General features: G+C 40.1%; 1 protein-coding gene across 1 annotated transcript in view; it reads left to right on the top strand.

The window, feature by feature from the left end:
• DOK6 (docking protein 6) overlaps positions 1-12,639 on the top strand; it is a 414,927-nt gene that overhangs the window by 239,229 nt on the left and 163,059 nt on the right. Inside the window, exon 4 of the mRNA XM_070361670.1 lies at positions 5,392-5,511. Within this exon, the coding sequence (XP_070217771.1) occupies positions 5,392-5,511 (120 nt within the window). The remainder of the gene's footprint in view (positions 1-5,391; positions 5,512-12,639) is intronic.

Raw genomic sequence — 12,639 nt, 5'->3', positions numbered from 1 at the left:
TTCTCACTTCCACTGTATAATCATAAGGGATTTGATTTAGGTCATACCTGAATGGTCTAGTGGTTTTCCCTACTTTCTTCAATTTAAGTGTGAATTTGGCAATAAGGAGTTCATGATCTGAGCCACAGTCAGCTCCTGGTCTTGTTTTTGTTGACTGTATAGAGCTTCTCCATCTTTGGCTGCAAAGAATAGAATCAGTCTGATTTCGGTGTTGACCATCTAGTGATGTCCATGTGTAGAGTCTTCTCTTGTGTTGTTGGAAGAGGGTGTTTGCTATGACCAGTGCATTCTCTTGGCAAAACTCTATTAGTCTTTGTCCTGCTTCATTCCATATCCAAGGCCAAATTTGCCTGTTACTCCAGGTGTTTCTTGACTTCCTACTTTTGCATTCCAGTCCCCTATAATGAAAAGGACATCTTTTTTAGGTGTTAATTCTAAAAGGTCTTGTAGGTCTTCATAGAACCGTTCAATTTCAGCTTCTTCAGCATTACTGGTTGGGGCATAGACTTGGATTACTGTGCTATTGAATGGTTTGCCTTGGAAACAAACAGAGATCATTCTGTCGTCTTTGAGATTGCATCCAAGTACTGCATTTCAGACTCTTTTGTTGACCATGATGGCTACTCCATTTCTTCTAAGGGATTCCTGCTTAGTAACAAGTAGGTGCCAATTTTAAGAATGAAAAGTATCATCAAAATGTATACTTTAATGGCTCTATAAATTTCAAATAACAATAAGAGAGTTCTTTGTAGTCTTTAAGCAACAGTCTACATCAGGAGACATTTTTTTTTCTTCATTTTCCAGAAAAGCATGTATCTAAGAAGACTTTAATACCACAAAAACAACATTTATCACCAAATTATAGCAAATCTGCCCAGCAGATAAAAATTACATATACTTAAAAATTCCTGACTTTGCTGAAGACAAAGCAGTATTATTTTACCTAAATTTTGATAAGATTTTCAATAAAAGCCAAATTTAATGAGGACTAAATTATTATTTCCACATAAAGCTAGTCTTGCCTGCATCTTACAATAAATTACCATGAAACTGAGTTGGTGCTATTTTTAATTCTGCTATATGATTTTAGCTGACAGCCTGTTTTCTGTATACATGGGAGAAAATTTTTCACTGTTTTCAAAGCTCCTTTTGGATCATTTAACCCTCATGTCTTTATCCTAAGGCCTAAATTTAGTGAAAGTGATAAAACTTAAATTTAATCATTTGTTCAGTAAGTATTTATTAAGAGTCTGGTATAAAGACCTCCTCTTATGCAGAGGAATATAACTGTACTTTCCCCAGAATTCTAAAAAGAAGTGATGGGAAGACACTCAGGAGTGGCCATCCGTCTATGACTGTATCTCTCCTCTGCAGGACTGCTGATGGTCATTCTCCCTACAATCAATAAGCCCATTTGTCTCATAATTCACTCAGTTAGTTTAGTCTCCCTTCTCTACTATTTGTCTTGTTATTCATAAACATCTTTCAGCTTTTCTCTTTTGGAAATTGCCAGATTTCTCCATTTAACGAATCCTATACATAATGAAAATGTTATTTAGGTTTCTGTGCCAGAGAAAAGTTATTTATCTGAATTAAGAATTTGAGCATAGCTGCAGGCTACCCGAAAAAGACATGTAAATGAAAAAGCACTTCCACCATGAAGAGGAAAATGCAGAAAACGTTGTAGAACATTTTCTGCCTTTATTTCTCCACAAAGAAATTTCATTATTTACACACTATGTATAGAGCAAGATAGACATTTGAAAGATAAAATGAAGACAAAAGGCACTGAATTTATGGGAAAATAATTATTTAAAAATGCAGTGGGTTGAGATTATTGCCTTTGTGTTTAATCTGCTCAGTTCTGTGAAAATAGAAAGGTGAAAGATGTAAGGTTAACTGGGAGAAAAACGCTAATTAAATAAGGATGGGACAAAGTAAATTAACGTGCAATAAAAGATATTAAAGGAATTCAATAAAGAGCATTTGCCTAAGAAAGAACAAATAAAAAGCACAGCTCTAATTATTTGAAAGGTGACCATCAAAAACAGGTTTTAAACCACAAAGCCTTGTATAATTCTCAAACAAATGTACTTGTCTGCAACAAGACTGTTAGATCAAGTGTGCAGACTACAAAAGTGAATACTTTTGACGTGACGTGCACATTTGGGGCTGATCTAACTGAACCAGACACAACCTGGAAGAGGACGGCCGGAGTGCCAACTGCTTCTCAGACTTGACCGTGACCTCAGGGCTGACCCGCACTGGTCACGGGCAGCGGTGTGGCCCCTAGACCTGCCTCCCCATTTCAGTCCTGGCCACCCTCCATGCAGCCTGGTTCCTCCAGCACATCGGTGCAGACACACACTCACACAGACACACAATGCTTACTCATACTCTGACACAAATGCCTCACGGACTCACATACTGATACACAGACCCACGGACTCACTCATCACTCACACTCTCACAAATACTCACACACTGACACACTCATATACACACTCACGTGCACTGATAGACACTTAGACACACTCACATGCACTGATACACACTCACACAAAGACACACACCAATACACACACTCACACACACCCTCCCTTTGCTGCTTGCCCTGCAAGTCCCTGAACAGGTTCCCTGCTCACTGCTCAGCCCAGGTCCTGGAGCCCCGGCTCCTCCAGGCTCAGCCACAGCCCTCAATTCAGTTCAGTTCAGTTCAGTCGCTCAGTTGTGTCCGACTCTTTTCAACTCCATAGCCTGCAACACGCCAGGCTTCCCTGTCCATCACCAACTCCTAAAGCCTACTCAGACTCACGTCCATGAGTCGGTGTTGCCATCCAATCATCTCATCCTCTGCCGTCCCCTTCTCCTCCTGCCCTCATAGAGTTGCAAAGATTCAGATGCAGCTGAGGGACTAAACAAACAAGCAAGGGCTGGGATGGGCAGATCTCCAGTTTCAACAAACTGCCAGGAAATCTTGATAATGAGAATCCTAGGACCATGCCGTGTGAACCACTGGACCATGAGACCAGAAACAGTTAAAAGGAACATTGGTGCAAAGATGCTTTGTCATATTTAACACTTTTATTTTCACCTCAAATGGCATAGTAGATACTCTTCTTTCCATCTTTGGGGTCCTGGAAATATTAGCAGGTAGTCCTGCAGATGAGGTGTTACCTGCATGTGACTTCACTGGTGATTTAAAGTATTGTAGTTCTGAGAAACATTCAAAACATTGAAATGTAAAAAGCAAAAGCTGGAGTCATGTTGTGTCCCTTCCCAGAAATGTCAAGGACTTCTAGAGACATGTCATGGAAATTGGCTTGAGATTCTGATCATTGTTAGGAAAGCTTTCAAAACTTTCATAAATTATATGTCGAAACTCATATACCTAATAAAAATTATTTTCAATATATGCTGTTGTTGCTTCTATACATTTTTTCTATGAATGCTGGCATTCTGTTTCTAGAAGAAAAGGGTTTTTTTTAGAAAGCTGTGAGTCTCAGCAATGCTTTTTTGTCATTATAGTAGCCCTGGGCTTCCCTGGTGGCTCAGTGGTAGAGAATCTGCCTGCCGATGCAGAAGTCGCAGGTTCAATCCCTGGGTTGGGAAGATCCCCTGGAGAAGGAAATGGCAACCCACGCCAGAATTCTTGCCTGAGAATTCCATGGACAGTGGAGCCTGGTGGGCTACAGCCCATGAAGTTGCAGAGTCAGACACAATTTAGCAACTAAACAACATCATAGAGTGAATGGGAAGGTTCATTTTCTAGATTTATTTCTAGATTCCTGAGGAAAAGCCCACCACCCAAACCAGGCCGCATGAGAATCTACTCTCTCCTCGATGTATGCAGGCGCAGTGACTAACATCACAGAGAACCATCCCTGAAGGATTCTAACCATTCCTTTTGCAAAGAAAAACCACTTTTGTGATTGGAACATGGGAACTGTTGTTTTTAGGAGAATAGTGCTCTGTGGGAGATTGTGTGTTCTTTTTATTTTCTAACAATATTCCATGGTCTTCATAAAGTAAAAATAAATGACAAATTTGGCTTGCCATCTCATTGATCAAACTCGTTCTTGATGCTAAGGCAGAGTGACCCAGCACAGGAAGGAAATGTTAGCCAGGTTTGATGGCATTGGCCATGGAGCAGAGAAGTTGGTGCTCAAATCCCTAGAGTCAAGAAACCTTGTCACAGATGACGTTGTTATGGGGATTTAAAATGCCAAGGCAAGGGCTGGAATGTCATCCACAGAGAACAGCAAGAACTTTAAAGGAAAGCTATATTAAATGGCTCTAGTACAGAATTATGCTACATGAAAAGTCAGAAATTCCTCTTTTATCAAGACCATGGAATATTGTTAGAAAGTAAAAAGAACCCACAGTCTCCCACAGAGTTCTATTCTCTGGTCAGATGTCAATAGAAAGCTCTTATTCAATTTCTGTGAATCGATTTGGGGGCTTGGCCCCAAATTTCTAACCTCATACTCCTTTGGATACAAAAATAGTTAGAACTCTTTGCCTCCAATTCTGTCTTGGTGCTGACCCATGCTAGGATATCCTTAACCATCTCGCCCACCTAGGTCTTATATTAAGTTCAAATTCATCCATGTTTGTGGAAGCATTTGATACTACAAGACTCTGTGAGGTGTGAGATACTCTTATGTTTTCAGCAAAGGAAAAACACAGATACAAAGAAGTTGCAGAGTAACGGCAGTAAAAAGAGAGTGATCTAATTAATATCTTTAGGCAATTGGAGCTTTCTAAAGGGGAAAGTTATTTTCAATATCCTATCCCTAATTTTTTAAAGTAAGGATGGCCCTTACTTTAAAAACTTCTGATGTTTGTAGAAAAAAAAATGGTTACGTTCTTTTGTTGATCTGTGATCCACGGCAGTTCAGAATGGCTCGAGGATCAGACCTTCTGTCTGCACAAACCAACGTTACATTCAGGAAGACATTCGTGTGTTTAGTTTGACGTTTTCCAGCTATTCACTTAAGTATTTTTACTTTATATTTAATTAAATATTATATACTTCTTAATTTTTATATTTAATATTTAAATTAAGTACGTTCTCTCCCCAAACTAAATCAATCTTAAGTATACTGGATAGTAAACAAATCTTCTCAGTCTATTCTTTATAAATAAGATAAATTACATAGGGATAACTTAAAATATCTTTAATATACAATAGATACAATGTTATAATGTCAAATCATGGGCAACAGTCATGGAGACTGTTTTATTTCACTTCTTGAATACAGCTTTCTAGCTTTCTTAAAGTGGATTTTTAAGGCTCGCCACTTGCCGGGGTAGTTGGTTCAGGAAGCAGTCCTCTTCGTTCTTCCCAGGCAGCCTTGGCTGACTCTGATGGCCTGTGCTTCTTTTCAGAGCTGGAAGCTGAGGAGTGGTGCAAACACCTCTGCATGGAGTGTCTGGGGACCCGGCTCAATGACATCAGCCTCGGGGAGCCCGATCTCCTGGCGGCAGGCGTGCAGAGGGAGCAGAACGGTAAGTGTGCGGCTCCGTTCTTCCCTTTAAAGTGCACGGGGAGTTGTCGAACTTTGGAACTGAAAGGACTTCAGAAATGTTTTGGACCAATCCTTTTTTTAAAAAAAGTCAGTTTTAATTGGAGGATAATTGCTTTACAATATTCTGTTGGCTTCTGCCGTGCAGCAACGCGAATCAGCCACTAGTATACATGTGCCCCCTCTCTCTTGAACCTCCCTCCCAGCCCCCACTCCATCCCACCCCTTCAGGTTGTCCCAAAGCACCAGGTTGAGTTTGGGGACAAGCACCCGTATTATACAGCAACTTCCCATTAGCTCTCTGTTTTACATATGGTGATGAATAGGTTTAAATGCTAGTCTCTCAATTTGCTCCACCCCCTCCATCCCCCACTGTGTCCAAAGTCTGTTCTCTATGTCTCTGTTCCTGCCCTGCAAATATGTTCATCATTACTATCTTTCTAGATTGCATAGCTATCCATTAATATACTAAATTTGTTTTTCTCTTTCTGACTTACTTCATTCTGTATAACAGGCTCTAGGTTCATCCACCTCACTAGAACTGACTCAAATGCCTTCCTTTTTATTGCTAAGTAATATTCCATTGTATGTATGTGCCATAGCTTCTTTATCCATTCGTGTTTGTTGGACATTGAGGTTGCTGCTATATCCTAGCTGTGTAAATAGTGCTGCTATGAACACTGGGGTACATCAGACCAATCCTTTAGAGGAAAGTATACTGATCAACCTCAGCTATTAAGGATCTGTCTCAAGACTGCATACCACCTAGAAAAATGCTAAGGTAAAGCCCAGGTCCCCTACATTCTTGCTCTGTGACATTGCCATTTATTTCAATAAACAATCAATACATTAACTCACTGTACATAAGGTTTTTAATGAACAGTAGTAGTCCTACATTTCTTCTTAAAGCATTGTCATAGATTTGGAGTCTACATAAACAATCTTGACTTATGTTGTTTTTCAGTAGATTTTAGGGAATGGGGAGAATATTATGTCTTTGCTCAGGCTGCCATAACAAAATACCACAGACTGGGTGGCTTGGACAACAGGAGTTAACTCCTCACAGCTTCGGAGGCCAAGTTCTTGCTGTGGATCCATGTGGGAGAGGGAGAGAAGAACAAGCTGTCTCCTGTCCTTCCTTACAAGGGTGCTAATTCATTATGAGGATCCCATCCTCATGACTTCCTCTAAACTTAATTACTCCCAAAGGCTCCATCTCCTATCCTACCACCTTGGGAGTTAGGGCTTAAACCTATGAATTTAGGGAGACACAGTTCAGTCTATAGCAACAGTTCATTTCAGTTCAGTTGCTCAGTTGTGTCCAACTCTTTGCAACCCCATAGACTGTATAGCACACCAGGCCTCCCTGTTCATCAACAACTCCTAGAGTTTACTCATTCATGTCCTTTGAGTCAGTGATGCCATCCATCCATCTCATCCTCTGTCATCCCCTTCTCCTCCCGCCTTCAATCTTTCCTAGCGTCATGGTCTTTTCCAACAAGTCAGTTCTTCACATCAGGTTGCCAAAGTTTTGAAGTTTCAGCTTCAGAATCAGTCCTTCCAATGAATATTCAGGACTGATTTCCTTTAGGATGGACTGGTTGGATCTCCTTGCAGTCCCAGGGTCTTCTCCAACACCACAGTTCAAAAGCATCAATTCTTTGGTACTCAGCTTTCTTTATAGTCCCACTCTCACATCCATACATGACCACTGGAAAAACCATAGCTTTGACTAGACGGACCTTTGTTGGCAAAGTAATGTCTCTGCTTTGTAATAAGCTGTCTAGGTTGGTCATAACTTTTCTTCTAAGGAGCAAGCATCTTTTGATTTCATGGCTGTAGTCACCATCTGCAGTGATTTTGGAGACCAAAAAATATAGTCTCTCACTGTTTCCAGTTTCCCCATCTATTTGATGAAGTAATGGGACTAGACGCCATGATCTTAGTTTTCTGAATGTTGAGTTTTAAGGAACTTTTTCACTCTCCTCTTTCACTTTCATCAAGAGGCCCTTTAGTTCTTTGCTTTGTCAGAAGGGTGGTGTCATCTGCATATTTGAGGTTATTGATATTTTTCCCGGCAATCTTGATTCCAGATTGTGCTTCATCCAGTCCAGCATTTCTCATGATGTACTCTGCTTGTAAGTTAAATAAGTAGGGTGGCAATATACAGCCTTGACTTACTCCTTTCCCAGTTTGGAACCAGTCTGTTGTTCCATGTCCAGTTCTAACTGTTGCTTCTTGACCTGCATACAGATTTCTCAGGAGGAAGATCAGGTGGTCTGGTATTCCCATCTCTTTCAGAATTTTCTGTTTGTTGTGATGCACACAGTCAAAGGCTCTGGCATAGTCAATAAAGCAGAAAGAGATGATTTTCTGGAATTCTCTTGCTTTTTCAATGATCCAGCAGATATTGGCAATTTGATCTCTGGTTCCTCTGCCTTTTCTAAATCCAGCTTGAACATCTGGAAGTTCACAGTTCATGTACTGTTGAAGCCTGGCTTGGAGAATTTTGAGCATTACTTTGCTAACGTGTGAAATGAGTTCAGTTGTGCAGTAGTTTGAGCATTCTTTGGCATTGACTTACTTTGGGATTGAAATGAAAACTGACCTTTTCCAGTCCTGTGGCCACTGCTGAGTTTTCCAAATTTGCTGGCATATTGAGTACAGCATTTTCACAGCATCATCTTTCAGGATTTGAAATAGCTCAACTGGAATTCCATCATCTCCACTAGCTTTGTTCATAGTGATGCTTCCTAAAGCCCACTTGACTTTGCATTCCAGGATGTCTGGCTCTAGGTGAGTGATCACACCATTGTGATTATCTGGGTCATGAAGATCTTTTTTGTACAGTTCTTCTGTGTATTCTTGCCACCTCTTCTTAATATCTTCTGCTTCTGTTAGGTCCATACCATTTCTGTCCTTTATTGTGCCCATCTTTGCATGAAATGTTCCCTTGGTAATCTCTAATTTTCTTGAAGAGATCTCTAGTCTTTCTCATTCTATTGTTTTCCTCTATTTGTTTGCACTGATCACTGAGTAAGGCTTTATCTCTCCTTGCTATTCTTTGGAACTCTGCATTTAAATGGATATATCTTTCCTTTTCTTCTTTGCCTTTTGCTTCTCTTCTTTTCTCAGCTAATTGTGAGGCATCCTCAGACAACCATTTTGCCTTTTTGCATTTCTTTTTCTTGGTGATGGTCTTGATCACTGCCTCCTGTACAGTGTCAGGAACCTCCATCCATAGTTCTTCAGGCACTCTATAATATTTAATCCTTTGAATCTATTTGTCACTTCCACTGTATAGTCGTAAGGGATTTGATTTATGTCATACCCAAGTGATCAAGTGGTTTTTCCTACTTTCTTCAATTTAAATCTGATTTGGGCAATAAGGAGCTCATGATCTGAGCCACAATCAGCTCCCAGTCTTGTTTTTGCTGACTCTATACAACTTCTCTATCTGTGGCTGCAAAGAATATTATAAATCTGATTTTGGTATTGACCATCTGGTGATGTCCATGTGTAGAGTCTTCTCTTGTGTTGTTGGAAGAGGATATTTGCTATGACCAGTGCATTCTCTTGGCAAAACTCTGTTAGCTTTTGCCCTCCTTCATTCTGTACTCCAAGGCCAAATTTGCCTGTTACTCCACGTATTTCTTGACTTCCTACTTTTGCATTACAGTCCCCTATAATAAAAAGGATATCTTTTTTGGGTGTTAGTTCTAGAAGGCCTTGTAGGTCTTCATAGAACCATTCAGCTTCAGCTTCTTCAGCATTGCTGGTTGCGGCATAGACTTGGATTACCGTGTAGATATTGAATAGCTTGCCTTAGAAACAGAGATCATTTTGTTGTTTTTGAGATTGCATCCAGTACTGCATTTTGGACTCTTTTGTTGACTATGATGGCTACTCCATTTCTTCTAAGGGATTCTTGCCCACAGTAGTAGATATAATAGTCATCTGAGTTAAATTCAGCCATTCCAGCCCATTTTAGTTCATTGATTCCTAAAATGTCGATGTTCACTCTTGCCATCTCCTATTTGATCACTTCTAATTTCATTCTCAGAGAAGGCAATGGCACCACACTCCAGTACTCCTGCCTGGAAAATCCCATGGATAGAGGAGCCTGTGGGCTACAGTCCATGGGGTTGCTAAGAGTTGGACACAACTGAGCAACTTCACTTTCGCTTTTCACTCTCATGCATTGGAGAAGGAAATGGCAACCCACTCCAGTGTTCTTGCCTATACACTTGCATACTACAACTGAAAGTGAAAGTGAAAGACCCTTAGTCATGTCTGACTCTTTGTGACCCTGTGGCCTATACAGTCCATGGAATTCTCCAGGCCATAATACTGCAATGGCTAGCCTTTCCCTTCTCCAAGGGATTTTCCCAACCCAGAGACTGAACCCAGGTCTCCGGCCATGCAGGCGGATTCTTTACCAGCTGAGCCACAAGGGAAGTCTGTGCTACACCTGAGGAAGTAGAATGCTTGAAAACTCAGAGTGTAGATAACAGAATTGAGGTCTATATGACATATTACTGCACTGTTCTCTAATTTAACTTTTCTGATGTCTCTTAAGAATTTATGCTGCATCTTTGTGAGCCTCTGAATAATGAAATCAGAATAGTGTAACGAGCTTTTTCCCCTCCATTTTTAAAACTAACTATCATCACTGGAATATCTAGTGGTATGAAAATAGAAACTTTCCAGTGTTATTAATTTCTAATGACTAGTGTTTTTAAAAATAATGAGGGATATTGGTGAAGCTTGACACTAGTTGTTAAAAGTGATTCTGGAATAATCTGTGGTTATACACTGGACAGCACAGGTGAAAATGCATCAGGATAACACTGATGGTGATCTCGTTATAAACAATAATATTCTGATAACCATCACTATCTCATCAGATCAGATCAGATCAGATCAGTTGCTCAGTCATGTCCGACTCTTTGCGACCCCATGAATCGCAGCATGCCAGGCCTCCCTGTCCATCACCAACTCCTGGAGTTCACTCAGACTCACGTCCATCGAGTCATTGATGCCATCCAGCCATCTCATCCTCTGTCATCCCCTTCTCCTCCTGCCCCCAATCCCTCCCAGCATAGACCATTAAAAATCATTGCTTTTTGTTTTTTTGCTGAACTGAAAAAAATGTTTTTCCCCTACTAACTAATCATGAACATATACAGGCGCAAATTTTGCCCATGTTGCTAGTTTCAGAAAGTCACGAAGGCATTCCTGTGACTCTTTTTCTAGCTTCCTTTTGATATTTCAGTTTCTTTCCCACACTTTCTTGGATTTCATCTCTCTGACTTATTTTCTGAGAACTGTGCTAAGTACAGAACATCCATAATCATATTGCTTAAAATATTCTGCTCACTCTCAGTTTGAGAGAAGAAGGAAAAAACCCTTTACCAATAAACATTCGTCAAGTACTACATACAGAAAATATGAAGAAAGTGAATAAATTAGGCCTGTGGGTGGAGTCATTGCTGTGTGCAACTTGTTTGGTGTAAATTATACACTTTTATCTTAAAAACCTGGGGTTGTATATGGTTCCTATCCAAATAGATAATGTACTCTTTTGGTTATTATAATTTTTATTGCTGATTTGATAATAACGTCAAAATAATTTACCTACTATATAAAGGTAAATTTTTAATATAAATGTTTTAGAATAGGATAAACACAGAATTAAATAGCCAGAGCTGTGTAAGAAGCACAAGTAGATTTAGCCTAGTAAGTAAACTCTTTAGGATGCAACTTGAATGTGGGCTACACCCCTTAAATAGATCAGATTCCTTAGTCACTTCTAATTTCAGTTTGCTACTATGTGAAAATAAACTAATACTGATTTATGGTGTTATCATGATGGTTATAGGAGATAATATAAAATAAAGACTAACTCATGCTTAGATTTAAAAAAAAAAAAAAAAGCACAAGTCTGTTTGTTTAAGCCCAAGTAAAAATAAAGAAATCAAAAATTAATTCCTGCATATAGTTTAGAGAAGACCTAAAGTTATAACCAGTCCATTCTAAAGGAGATCAGTCCTGGGTGTTCTTTGGAAGGAATGATGCTAAAGCTGAAATTCCAGTACTTTGGCCACCTCATGCGAAGAGTTGACTCATTGGAAAAGACTCTGATGCTGGGAGGGATTGGGGGCAGGAGGAGAAGGGGACGACAGAGGATGAGATGGCTGGATGGCATCACCGACTTGATGGATGTGAGTCTGAGTGAACTCCGGGAGTTGGTGATGGACAGGGAGGCCTGGCGTGCTGCAATTCATGGGGTCACAAAGAGTTGGACATGACTGAGCGACTGAACTGAACTGAAAGTTATAATGTCATCCAGTGCTTTTTAATAATCCTAAATTCATACAAAGGGTTATACGTGCTTTTAGTATATAGTAACATTTAGTTAGAGAAGGTAGTGTTTGATCCATTTAAATGACTTCCTGAAAGTACATGATACCCTAAAGGAAACTGGCAGACATCACACCCACACATACACCCACTCACTCCCTCACACACAGACTCACACACACGCTTACATACACACACATTGAGACTCTTCCATATTTAGCTTTCAAAGGAAAATCTTAGCTGGGAGGATTTCTTTTCCCCAGGAAACACCTTCCACATGGGTGAATTTCTCCCTGACTCCCAAGGCCGTGGACATAGCCATTCCTTTCATCTCTTCCAGTCTACATACACTTTCTTTTTTTTTTTTAATTTTATTTTATTTTTAAACTTTACAATATTGTATTAGTTTTGCCAAATATCGAAATGAATCCGCCACAGGTATACCTGTGTTCCCCATCCTGAACCCTCCTTCCTCCTCCCTCCCCATACCCTCCCTCTGGGTCGTCCCAGTGCACCAGCCCCAAGCATCCAGTATCGTGCATCGAACTTGGACTGGCGACTCGTTTCATACATGATATTATACATGTTTCACTGCTATTCTCCCAAATCTCCCCACCCTCTCCCTCTCCCACAGAGTCCATAAGACTGATCTATACATCAGTGTCTCTTTTGCTGTCTCGTACACAGGGTTATTGTTACCATCTTTCTAAATTCCATATATATGCGTTAGTATACTGTATTGGTGTTT

Source organism: Bos mutus, chromosome 24 (genome assembly GCF_027580195.1).
Source record: "Bos mutus isolate GX-2022 chromosome 24, NWIPB_WYAK_1.1, whole genome shotgun sequence".
NCBI classification, from domain to species: Eukaryota; Metazoa; Chordata; class Mammalia; order Artiodactyla; family Bovidae; genus Bos; species Bos mutus.
Note: the sequence above shows the minus strand (reverse complement) of the source record. Positions and strands in the feature narration are given on the sequence as shown.